General features: G+C 49.3%; 1 protein-coding gene across 1 annotated transcript in view; it reads left to right on the forward strand.

Annotated features, from left to right (window-relative positions):
• LHPP (phospholysine phosphohistidine inorganic pyrophosphate phosphatase) overlaps window positions 1–12,287 on the forward strand; it is a 67,850-nt gene extending 55,563 nt beyond the window's left edge. The window contains exon 7 of the mRNA XM_424063.8: window positions 11,687–12,287. Within this exon, the coding sequence (XP_424063.4) occupies window positions 11,687–11,777 (91 nt within the window). The 3' untranslated portion in view covers window positions 11,778–12,287. The remainder of the gene's footprint in view (window positions 1–11,686) is intronic.
• Window positions 12,288–12,862: the final 575 nt, after the last annotated feature.

Here is a 12,862-nt window from a genome sequence, read left to right on the forward strand (position 1 = left end):
TGAGAACTATTAAATGATTTCATGATGTACTCATCATTACCATCTGATAAAAGCCAGCGCTCCCTCCAAGGACCCGGACTTTCCAGTCGCAGCCTTTACACTGGTTGGAAGGAGGTGCAGGGAAACAAAGCCCTCAGCAGCGTCAGTTGTGTTCTGCGAACGTCTCCTGGGTACATTGTGTCTGGCAGGATTGATCGTTCCTCAGGCCGAGCTCGGATTCTTTCAGCTTTTAATTAGGGAGATGGGCTGCTGACGTGAATAGCCGTCCGCTTTTATATAATACCTTTCATGTAGAAAATGCCCCTCTCCCACCTCACTTCCATCAGCCCGTGCGAATCTCAGAACAGATCGCTGAGGTCGGTGCTGGCTGAGCCAGGCTGGAACCCGGCCCGAGGTGCACAAAGGCAGTGGGAGCTGCAGGGCGGCCATGCACGGGCTGTGCACGCTCCTTGCTCTTGCAAACCAGCGTGTGTTTGCTGTTCGTGTGTGCAAATCAATCTGATGGGACGGACCCGGGTGGTGCTGCAGTGGGACCCCCACTTTGTGCTTTGTGCGTTACATTCCATCCAGGCACGGCAACCCCATCCCACAGCCACCAGGAGGCTGGCAGGGCAAGGAGTCCCTTCTGCTCCTGCATCCCACTTCCAGTGGGACAGCAGCATCCACGGCCCTGGATCCCAGCCAGCTTTCCAAAGGGCAAGCTGGAGCCGATTGCTGAGCGCAGCCCTGTAAGGACTCCTTTGTCAAGGGCATAGTGAAGCATTAAAATCATGGGGATAGCTAATTTATGTGAGAAGGTTTTATATGAATCAATGGGGAGGGCATTGTTGCCCAGAGGCTTGCCCCTCTCTAAGTGTTTAATTGCTAATCAGAGGCTGGATTCAGCAGTTCCCATTATCTGACGCTTTCTATCTCGGTCAATAAAACTGGAGAGGCTCATGCTTTGTAACAAAGATGTTTATCTTGCCCAGATTTGTGGGAAGCAGCTATCATTTCTTGCCACAGAGCTTTAATGCTGCAAACAGTCGTTGTGACTTAGTTTCAAGCTGTGCTTTGGGAATGGGGGCTGGGAGGAGGCTGCCTCCGGCTCCAGGCTTCCTTTGGATTTAGACCTAAATAGCATCTCCCAGTCTTAGGTTGGTGAAACCGAGGTCCAAATGTTTCCTTGCTCTTCTGCCTCTCTTCCACTGGTAACTTTTTCCCCATTCAAGCAACTGGCCCCATTGTCCCACGTAGGGACAGTGGACATGGTAGTGTTGGGTCGCCCACTGGCCTTGGTGATCTTAGCAGACCTTTCCAACCTTTATGATTCAATGAAGTGAAGTTGCTGCCAGCACTGCTGGGCATCAGCACTCTGCAATCATCAGCTTAAACAGCATTTTATTCCTCCTGGGAAGTAATAAGTAGTAATGCCTACTGGGTAGGTAGCATAAACGTGTCAATGGGCTGTAGTTAACAGAAGAGAGAAGTGTTTTCAGGGTGAGACATAGCAGTGGTTTGATACAACAGGAAATGAAAAAAAAATCAGATTACCACTGGAAAGCTAATTAGGGATGGTGTAATTGGGGCCTATTCTTGCAGGAGGCATTGGACTTCTCTAAGAACGGTGTCACCTCTGCTGCCCGGTGCTGCAGCAGCACTCCGTGATTGCATTAGTATTGACTGAAGGTTTGGCTATGTCAGCACGTCGTTCTCAGCAGCACAGGGAAGTCAGCATGATTTCACCATGGTATTTACTATTGTCTGCTGCTGATTACATAACAACCCTGGTGTACTCCAAGGGCAGGTGCTGCCTGACCAACCTTGTTGCTTTTATGATGGTGTAACTGCATGAGTGCTCAAGGGAGGAGCCACTGGTGTCATCTGTCTGGACTAAAGGGAGGCCTTTTGATGCAGTCCTCCATAACATCCTTCTCTCCAAACTGAGAAGGTATGGATTTGATGGGTGGACTGTCTGCGACACTGCAGGTGTCCCTGTTCATTGTGGGGTTATTCGGGCCAGATGGCCATTAAGGGTCCCTTCCAACTCAGATGACTCTCATGAGCCTATGATACTCTGCATAAATGTTAATTAAGCATTTTGCAGGTCCTTTCTCATGTTATTTGTCTTCTCGTAATTTCCACACCTTGAGCATCCTCTGAGCGTTGCTCATTGGGTTAGCTGCAAAAGCATCTGAAGACCTTGCCTGGGGCTGGTGTGCTGACTTGTAAAAACTGCCACAGGACACGAGCAGAGGCTGCAGACTTAAAATCAGATTCCAGTGATGGAGGCAGAGGCAGCTTTAGGAGCCATAAGTACTTACGGGCTGGATGGAAAGTTCTTCCTCTACTATTGGCCGTGGCTGTAGGAACTTCATCAAAGCGTGGGTTTGATGAAGACCAGAGAAACAACTAAGCAGAGTTAGAAAACTGTATCGGAGCCCCTGGAGCCAGGACCCAGGCAGATGTCATCCAAAGTCAGAGTTTATGGATTCCCTCTAGCAATTAATCCATAGTTATGCTTTGTGATTTTAATTTTGCAGACTAGCCCCCACTTTGCATAACTGGAGTTAAGGCCGGTGGCACAACAGAGAGAGCTGCTCTCTGCCTGTTTTTATTGCGGGCCTTTTTGTCTCTTGTTCTCTAAGATTTTAAGGTTGGTTCATGCTAAACTGGTCTTCAGCCAACCAATTGTTTTCTCCTGTAAATAATCCTTCTTCACCTTGCTGGTACTGCGTGCTGTGAAGGACAGCAGAGGAGTCGCAGTTCCCCTGGCACTGCCAATGGGAGACCTTTGTCAGGCTTTATTTACTAATATTAATGAGTAATCAAGCCTATGTAGCTACTAATCAAATCACATCAGAGTCCATACCAAAAGCGTGGCTCTGAGTACAGGACTGTGGCAAAGCAATACCAAGGGAGAAAGGTCGTATAGTGTCTCTATGCTGAAAGCAGGATAATTGTGAAAGCCTGACATCTGCATTAGCCTGGAGTTCATTTTAGAGATGTTAAATTGGGCGAAAAGGAGAACAGAAGAGAGGTTTGGTAGAACAAATACTGTAGTTAGGTGCAGAGCACAAAAAAATGCTCACGTGTCGGAAGAGCCAACAACAACCTAGCAGCCTCCCAAATATCAGGGAAATCTCAGCCCATTCTCCTGGTGACTTCAGAGGGTTATTTTAAGATACAGCTGCCTTTACTTTGTTTTTACTTCAGTTGCAGCAATCTGTAAGGGAAGGTCTGAAAATGACTCCTTGCAGCGCAATCGAAGCGAAGGGTCATGTGGGCGGCAGCTGGGTTTAGAGATCTGCACAGCCCATGGATTTTAGCCTCATTTTTGGAAGCTGAATCAATATTTTGTTAGGTTTTGCAGCAGAAGTAAGCCTGGGAGATCAGCACTTTTTCATCCCGCTGGGCTTCTGCAGCTTCGCCTGGGTCACGTTAGTGCTCTTCTTTGGGATTTTCCCTTTCCTATGACCCATGAAATGATTTCACGTCTGATTTTATAGAGCAGTGAAGCTGGCTGGTGGAATTTGCTAGGGGTGGGAAGGAAAACACACTCCTTGGATGTCAGGTTGGCGCTGTGGGAGCACGTGATGCTCTTCTCAGGGTCGATTTTTAAAAGAAATTGGAAAGCACAAAGGGACGTAGAAAGGAGACACAGATGTGATTGTAAGGTCGGAGGAAATGCCTTCCCTTTGAGACTCACAAAGAGCTCAATCTGTTTAGTTTGTTATAAAGGAGATGGGGATTTGATTACAGTGGCTAAGCACTGTCATGGGGAGAAGAAGCAGGGCATGGGAGGGATCCTTAATCCAGTGGAGAAAGGCATATTGCAGACAGCAACTGGAGGTGGTAGAGAAAGAACTTAGAAATAAGGTACAAATGTTGGCAGGGGTTTAGCATCAGCACACACTGCCAAGGGCAATGGTAAAATCTCCATTTGCTGATAGCCTCTTTCTTTGTGAAAAGAGGCATGTTGGCCAACTATGTGTTATGGGACTCCACAGAGGGATTACCAGGTGACATTCATGGCATGCAGCAGATGGGAAGTCAGGCTGGGTGATTTGTGGCTCTCTCGTGGCCCTGGAAAACGTGCTGCAAAGGTACCAATTAATTAGAAAGTGTGAGTGGAAGCCCAGAGAAGTTGTGGGTACCCTATCCCTGGAGGTGCCCAAGGCCAGGCTGGATGAGGCAGCCTGAGCTGGTGCCTGATTTAGTGGTTGGCAGCTGTGCCAACAGCAGGGGGTTGGAACTGGTTGATCTTTGAGGTCCCTTCCAACCCAAGCCATCCTATGAGCCTATGGTTCCAGAACTCTAAGAAACATTTGACTTCTTTCTGTTTGGGTTGCCAGATGTCACAGCCAAGGGGTAGCTCACTGCCCAGGCTGAGCGTGTCCTCGGGGCAGTGGTGGCTCTGGGCCCTCCATGCTGGCTGCTACTGAGAGCAGAGGAAGGGCCGTGGTGACACCTGCCAGGTGCCCCTGGGTGTGAGCACTGGTACTCCGAGAAGTGGTCCCAGTGGGGATGGATCAGCCCTGCAGGGGCATTCGGGACCTCCTTCATAATGGTGCTGCTCATCTTGATGTCACAGGAGCTGCCGGACAGGGTTGCACAGGCAGTTTGGGGTCACTTAGTGCAAGCAATAATAAAGAGAAATGACATATATATATATATATACTTATATAGATAGATATACCCACGTATATTTGATGCAGGCATCGCTCAGTGGCAAACAAAGAGTGTCAATGGATACCTCCTGTCTGAATGTGTAATGCTGGGTCACTATGGGGCATCTTTAACCCATACCAGCCAGTTATTCCATCCTCATGTACACAGCAACAAAACCTGCAGAGCATTGCCTGTGTAACGAGCTACTCATCTCAAACGTGTGCCATGCTTAAATCCCTGTTGCCTTCTCCAAACTTTCCCATCTCTATGAACTTTGGACACCTCCATGGTGCTCTTCTGCTTCCATCCAGAGTGAAGGCATGGAACAGGAGTGAGGTGCACCAGCAGGGCTGGGGGAAGGCCTTCCATCAGCTGCAGGCTGTAATTTATGGTGGGAAAGCAAGAGGCAATTAAACCCCTCACACTGCCAAGCATTAATGTATGGTGCTTTAAGTTAGAACATTTCCTTTAATGTTTTACTTAATGAAGATGAAGTCTCCTTATGATCTAGAAAGTCCTTTCCACATGAGGGTTTGAGCAGTCCGCTTCAGAAACACCTTTATTTCACGTTTAAGCCTACATACCACACAAACCAAGCCTACATTTCAAGCTGCTGCTTAATGCTGGCTGGGAAAAAGCAGCACAAAGGGCTGATCGGCCCTCCACGGATTTCTCTGCTCTGTCCTGGATGCAGTTTGAAAAGGATTGAGGGTTGTTTGGCTTTATTTTGTTCTATTTCATAGGCAAATACCTCCACCCTCAGATGCCTTGCGAGAATTCAGCAGTCTGTGCAGAGTGCAGCCTTCTGGGCTGCTCTGCCTCCAGCACTAAGCCATGTTTTGAGGTATTTTAAGCAGCAGCTTTTCTCAAAGGTATGGAGCACGCTGCGTAAATAAACCTCATTTCAAGGCAGGTTAGCTTACAGAAGCAACTCCTGCAAGGCTAAAACCTTGCAGGCCTACGACGGGCCTGTTGTTCTCCAGAGGATTAGTCTTCACCTGAAGGTGATGCAAAGGGAAGAAAATAGTCTCAGTGGATGAATGCAAAAGCTCTGAGACCAAGAAGGTGAAGCGGCCTCAAAGCCGCTGCTCTTGTTTGTGTTCTTCTTTGCGTTAAAAGTGGTTGTTTATTGCTTTCATGTTTAAGGACTGCAGCAAGTTTGGTCTGATCTGAAGGAGGAGCAGGGCTGGGAGATGGAAGGAAGTAGGTGGAAACCTGCAGAGGGCCGGGAGCCAACAGCGCTGGGGATTTAATCCTTACGCTAACGCTGTTGGGTTAGCGTGCTTTCCCTAATCCATTCTTAAGCACAAACACAGGCAGATGTGGTTTGACACCTTCAGCCCCACGCTCCCCAACACGTCCTGCCCGGTGCCAGGACCCCTTCCTACATAGGATCACATTGTTTTCTGTACTTCTTGCTCCCCAAACAGGCCCTGTACAGTGATTCAGAGGCTGCGGGCACCCAGCACAAGGCTCGCTGTTCTTCTTGGTGCTAAGGAAGGCCCAAAGCAGAACCACTGATATGCTCCAGCCCTTTGGGCAGCTGCTGCAGCGCTGTGGGCTGCATCTTTGGGAAGCTGTGTGCCTACATCACATCTTGGTGACGTGCACTCAGCCTTTTTCCTCACTTGGGTGCAATCCCTGCTTCTGTAACGGCCAACGGCAGAGGTTGCAAAGAGTTCCAAATAATCGGTGGGAAATGATGATTTAACTGTTTAAGTGGAATAAGAGTAGCAAAGTTTACACCTTAAAAGGACCAGCAGTTTCTGAGAAGTACCCCACATTAGTTCCATTCAGGGAGCGCCATCAGATGAGATACACCGCTGTCTGCAAGGTAGCTCAGGCTTGCTGGGTGAGAATGCTGTGCCTCATTTAGAGGGCCACATTATCAGTGCAACTTTGGCCTAATCCTTCTTAAACTGATGGCTGGACTAGAGGATCCCAGAGGTCTTTTCCAACCTTACTGATTCTGTGAAGTCGTATTTCTCCAAAGGACGTTTAAACTCTTAAACTGAGATTCCCTGATAATCCACAGAGTTCCCTTCTTGCCAGTACCCAGGTCTACCAGATCTCTGTAGCTTTAACCTCCATGCAGTGCCGTGCAGATACAGAAGCCAGCATTCACTTTGCCCATCTAACATGGATTACACAAAGAATGTATTAAAGGAATGCAAAGAAATATTCTCTTCCAAGAAGGTCTTCATTGAAAACCACTGGACAGAGTAAGATGTTGAGCTGAGAGCTCAGCCCTTGAAATCAGCCTTTGCCACCTTCAGGTAATACTGAGCTCCTCCAACCAACACCCTGCTCGCATCAAAGATGCACATCTGTGTGTAGGTATGCACAAAGAACACTGTTGTGCCCAAATTCTTTCTTGGGGGCGTCTAAAATGATTTCCTACTGAATGGAGTGAGGTCACTTGGCAGAACCACGCAGGTCACCAATGATTAATCCAGGCAGGCTGAGTCTCATGGTGCTTGCAAACACCCTGGAGGCTTTGGCAGAGCAGGGGCAGCACTCAGACTTCCTCAGCAAACAGCAAACGTGCATTTAACTTTTGAGGAGGAGAGGGAGACTTGCTGTTATTGGAACCATCTGTGCTGCTCTTGCACTGCAGCCCTGGATGCATCCACGTGTCAGTGCAGAGCAGCTGATCCTGCAGCTCACCCCAGCTTACTGACAAGCCCCAGGTGTAGTGCAGGTGGTCACAGTTTGCATCTCTCACTGGGAGTCTAGGGAGACCTCAGCTTAGGGTCTGTTCAGTGCAATACTTCTAGAAGGATTCCCAGAACCCAGTGCTTTGTGTGCTTTTTAGCAAGCCTGGCTGTTGGATGGTGTCCCCAGGTGCCCTGATGCAGGTAGCAGAGTTCAAGCAATAAATCTCAACTCCCATTTACCCTACCAGACAAAGGGGTTGTATTTGCAGAAGTCCTATCTGTTTCCTCTAGCTGTATCGGTTGGCCTAGCAACATATTGCACAGAAGTTACAAATACCTTCTTCACAATGCATCCCTGCTGCCTGGAGAAGTGCTGTACCTAAGCAGGTTTACTCTGCTCAGATACAGCTGCAGCAGCTTTACATAAATAGGAGCAATTAAGAGGCGAGCCCACAGACTTCCCTCAGATGTTAGCAAACAATTTGGCTGTTAATTTCTACCTGTTGGTGGATGCTTGAATTTGAATGAGTTGCAATTAAACACAATTAGCTTTGTGCACAGTTCTGGGAGGCAAGAGAGGAGAGGTTGCTGCAAGTCTCCGGCCCGGGCTTGTGCTCCTTGTGCAGGCTTGTTGGCCAGGATGAATGGCACAGCAGCTGTGGCAATGCAGAAGGCATCCTTGGCTCCATGGCTTGTGGTTGGGACTCTTTGTCCACCTCTGCGAGCACCTCAAGTGCTGTGTTCTGCTTTGGACCCCTCTGGAATTCTATAATTCTATACAAGCCATCGCAGCAGCTCTCCAAAAACTGGTGTTCGAACCAGAAAATCCTCTCTTTCTATTCTGAGGGACATCTGGCTGTCACATGAGGGATGAGGCACCGTCCCCTGAAGCTCCGGGACCTGCTCCAGCCCTGGGCGCATTCACCAGGTGCCTCTCGTGCTGGTTTGGCTCCCATCGTAACGCCAGGAAATGTGCTGCACAGACATCCATCCATCAGCTGCACGTCGGTGCGCCATCAGTCACTGTGATTTATTTGGACTTTCAGTGCCGAACTGATTAAATTGCACAGTCAGTGAAAGCCAGAGTTTCACTCCGAGCACCGACTGAAATTACTGCATCTGTCCAAAGACACCAGCAAAGGTTAACAGTGTCTGTTTACATTCCTCGTAAAGAAAATCTTGTTAAACTCCATCTCACATATTTTACAGCCGTGCTAAGAGCCCCCGAAGAATATGTTGTCAGGAGGGATGGTTTTAATCTTTTTTTATCTAATTTTATGCAGCAGGAGTGTATGCTGCTTAATTGGGGAGTTAGCAGGGATTCTGTGTTGTGACACAAAGAGCTTCCTTGTGCAAACACAGGGAGCTTTGGTGGGTGATCTTTCCTTGCTGTCTTGCTGGAAAGGTCAGTGATTGTGGGACGTGCAGCACTATGGGCCAGGTTTGCCAAATGACTGCAGCCTTGCACGTTGGAATGCAAGACCATTTGTCTCTTTCCACTTAACTTTTGTGCCTTGCTCTGGCCCTGCCTGTTGTTTTTCCTACCCACCCCTATTTTTAAAGGACTACACAAAAGCTGATTTTCATCTATGATAGCGATTGTGTGTTGATCGGTTCCCATCTGCTCTTCTCCAAAGTCAAGTTTCTGCAGGTCTTGGGTTGATGCGAGCGATGGAGCTGCTTTCACCCTGATAGCCATCCCTGTCCTAAATGGTACCTCCATTTACACTTCTGTGTGCAGAAACACACCTATGGAAAGTGGCCTATAGAACAGACCTGCCCCAGGGGAAGTCTGACCCAGACAGTGAAAGACCCCCTGCAGAATTTCTGTGCCTTGTGATCCGGGCTTTGGCTCCGTGCTTCACCAGGAGGAAGCCAGCTGTCTGCTGGTAGCCCTGCTCCCATGCTGGAGGTCTTCTCATCAAGAGACTGTGCGAAGAGGTGACATGGCAGAGCCAACTCTCTGCTCCTGCTGTTCCCTTGGTGCTGAAGCACTGACCTGAACCAACCTGTCCAGGATGGGTGGGGGATCTGGCACCTGGGGCCATAGAGAGCCGTTGGGTTCCTGCAGCACTGACCCATGGGATGGGGGAGGAGGAGGCTGGTCATGCCCCAGGGATGCCCTGATGGACATAAGTACTACCAAACCTCCAGCTCCCACCCACCCATGGAGGCCCTGGGTGGGGGCTCTTATAGAGCCATCAGTGCTGGAGCAGATGTAAGGGCACCAAAACTCCTGATTTGGTGTTTTCTGCTGGAGAAATGCCTGAAGCCCCATAAGGGGTTGGAGGACCCCTCACTACCATCCCTGCTCGTCCTGCAGCCCCTCGATGCCCAGGTCCCCATGGTTCCATAGCACAGCCTCTCTGCCCCATCTCTAACAAGCCTGGTTTGGCCGCATTTGGAGCATTGCTTCTTGGCATTGCTGTTAGGGCGTTACTGCCTGCAGTTTCCCTTTGACAGACACATAAAAGAGCCAGGATTAAAACCCAGAGCTTCTTGGACATGTGTTCACAGCTGTGTCCTGCAAGATCCAGGCAGTGGCCACATGAAACAGCTGCAGGAGTGGCACTGATGGGGGCTCAGCCCTGGGACGAGCAGAGAAGAGTGTGTTCTTCCAGGGCTTTGCCTGATGCATTCCAGCCCACAGTCCTTGCTGGAGCCAGGCAACAGCGTGCACATGGCGTGGCCCTGATCTGCAGGAAGGGTTGCACTATCAGAGCCTTGTTCACTCTGTTCCAGCTGATAGATCTGCGTATCTCTGTGCCCACCCCTTCCGCAGCACACAGGTGTATGAGCAAGGGAATAAACATTTTGCAAGGTGTAAGATGGGGAGAAGTTTTGTTCATTACTTTTTTTGAATCCCCACTGAGATTAAGGATTATTGCCAAAAAAAAAAAAAAAAAAGAAGAGTATTTTACCATACTGACATTTCCGTACTCATAAAAGACTCATGGTTAACTCACAGAAGGAACAATGATTGGTGCATAAGGGGTGGGGATGCACAGGATTTTTACTCTTTATATTTTAAGGTTTTTCTCTGCAGTATTTTATGACTTGCTTTGCCTTCAGCAATCAAAAGTCTTCTTTGGTTGAGGAGAACCCAAAGATGCTCATAACTGTGTCTCCTATCATACCGCAGCCCTGGAACACGATAGAACTTGGAGAATTAAATAAAGACCCATGGAATAACTTTTCACCTCTTAAATAAAAAGATTTAATGGCAGCACCATTTCCAGGCAGCACCATTTCCAGGCTGGATGTGGCTCTGGGCAGCCTGGTTTGGTGGTTGGTGACCCTGCACATAGCAGGGGGTTGAAACGAGATGATCATTGGGGTCCTTTTTAACCCAGGCCATTCTATGAGTCTGGGATTCTATGAAACACCAAAGGCTGCTCACAGAGCCATGTGTAGGCGACCCCAGGGGCACAGAGAGCGCTGTCTTTCAGTTTCTCTATGGCACAGTATAACTTTCTAGCATGCAAAAGCAGGAGAGGGGCTCTGCCTTTGAGCAGAGAGGAAATAGCCCTGGGGATCGTGCTGCTGCAAATGGAGAAATAACTTGGTACGTGGGGCAAGTGCTCAACACCTTCTGCAAATCATAAATAATAATAATGATAATAACAACAATAATAATAATAATAATCATCATCATCTCTGCCTCCCACGCATCCAATGGGAAATGCATGTTCCCTGCTGGGAAAATGGCCCTTGACAGGAGCCAAGAGCGACAGGAGCTGGACATGGGGGCTCTCACTCTTTCCCAAAGGAAAGCCATTAAGTGTATAAAATACATATGTTTTCTGTTCAGCAGCTGTTGAGTTTCTCAGCCTCAGGACCATAACAGGGCCGTGAGGTTTGGGAAACTGACCCGGGCTCTTTCTGCCTCTCCCAGCCAGAAATGCTGCTGAATCAGTGAAATGGGATTGTGCATCTGCAGGCCACTATCTTCAGTTAAATCCCTGGTGAGCATGGCTTCGAGCTGCTCTGCTCGGGGTGCTGACGGCGGTGACCACAAGTCTGGCTCTTTTTGATGGAAACCACCACCACCACCAGATTTGCAAAATTCATCCCCGGCAGATCCTCCCCACTCACTAAAGCCGTGTGCAGACCTTGCTTGGTTCGAGGTCAGAAGTGGATTCTTCCTTTCCTTACCTAGTTCTAGAGAAAACAAACAAACAAACAAAACCCACAGAAACACAGGAGGGGAATTGTTTGCATACGAACTTTGTAGGTTCGTAGGCTTGCAGTCAAATGAGACCCAGGCTCAGCCAAGGGCTCCATCTGGGTCCTGAGCCCCACTGAGCTCCATGGGCAGCAGCAGAAGGACCCAGCAAGCAGGCTGCTCCCACTCATCATCCCCTCTGTCTCCTTCGCAGGCCCTCTGATGAAAACCACCCCCAGGTGAAGCCTGACGCCTACGTGAACAACCTGGCCGAAGCGGTGGACACGATCCTCAGCCAGATGTAGAAGCAACGGTGCTGCAGAGAGCTAAGGGACAAGGATGGTGCCTTGCATGTGGCATGGCCACCAGCTGCTCCGTCCTCTGTCTCCTTGGAGTGCAGAACACCCGTGCTTCTGAACTGCTCACCCAAGGTACTAAACCAAGACTAACCTCAACAGAGGGAACACCGAACCCACTGTGTGCATTTTGAGCTTCCTTCCCCTCGGTGCCATCCAAGTGCCAGCACAGCCCCTTAGGGATGAGGATGTCTCTGAGGGGCGTGGAGAGCAGTCCTGCCCTGTGGAGTTTGGCTGGGTACCGGTGTGCCTGCACCTTGCATTGGTGGGCATCCTATGGGCACCCCAAAGCCCCCGTGGGGCTGTCAGAGCACACTGGGCAAGGCTGTGGTTGTGTTTCCATCCTGGTTTCCAGCACCTCTCTGGCACTGCCCTGGGTCAGGAATTCAGGAACACTATGACAGATCACAGAATAATTGTGTCGTCATGTCGTTAATAAACACAGTCCTGTGAATCTAATCCTGTTATTGTTGTGTTCAACTGGATCAGCACCCAAAAAGGGTTTGTAGGGGACATCTCCAACAGGTTCTCCTATGGTTTCTCCTTCCCTTTGCAGGGCAGCCTGGTGAGCAGATAGGGCTGCTAGTTCCAAACAGAGAGAATTACAGATTTGGGATGGCTTCCCCACCATCACTGCCTCTGGATGGTGTTTGCAACCTTCTAAAAACAAAAGCTTTCAAGCGTGGTCAGCAGCTCCACACCCCCTGGATTTTTGGATTTCAGGCAAGACTTTGTGCCTTAGAGTGGAATGGAATGAGACCACGTGTATTTTAACCTGCTTCTGGCCTCCCGTGGGACCACAGGAAGGTTATTTAAACACAAAGAGCACGTGTGTGTATGTACAGCATGCTGCCTGCATCCAGCTACTGCTGTCTGAGCACAGCATGGGGGTAAATGACAATTCCAGCTCGGTTTCCAGCAGCCCACAGAGCTAAGGTGACCCCAGACACTGACACACTGCTCTGTGTTTCTGCACCGGGTGCATTGCGAAGGCTGCACCCCTCGGGGACAGAGGGGGAATGTGGGCTAGGAGT

The sequence above is a fragment of the Gallus gallus genome, chromosome 6 (genome assembly GCF_016699485.2).
Source record: "Gallus gallus isolate bGalGal1 chromosome 6, bGalGal1.mat.broiler.GRCg7b, whole genome shotgun sequence".
Lineage (NCBI taxonomy): Eukaryota > Metazoa > Chordata > Aves > Galliformes > Phasianidae > Gallus > Gallus gallus.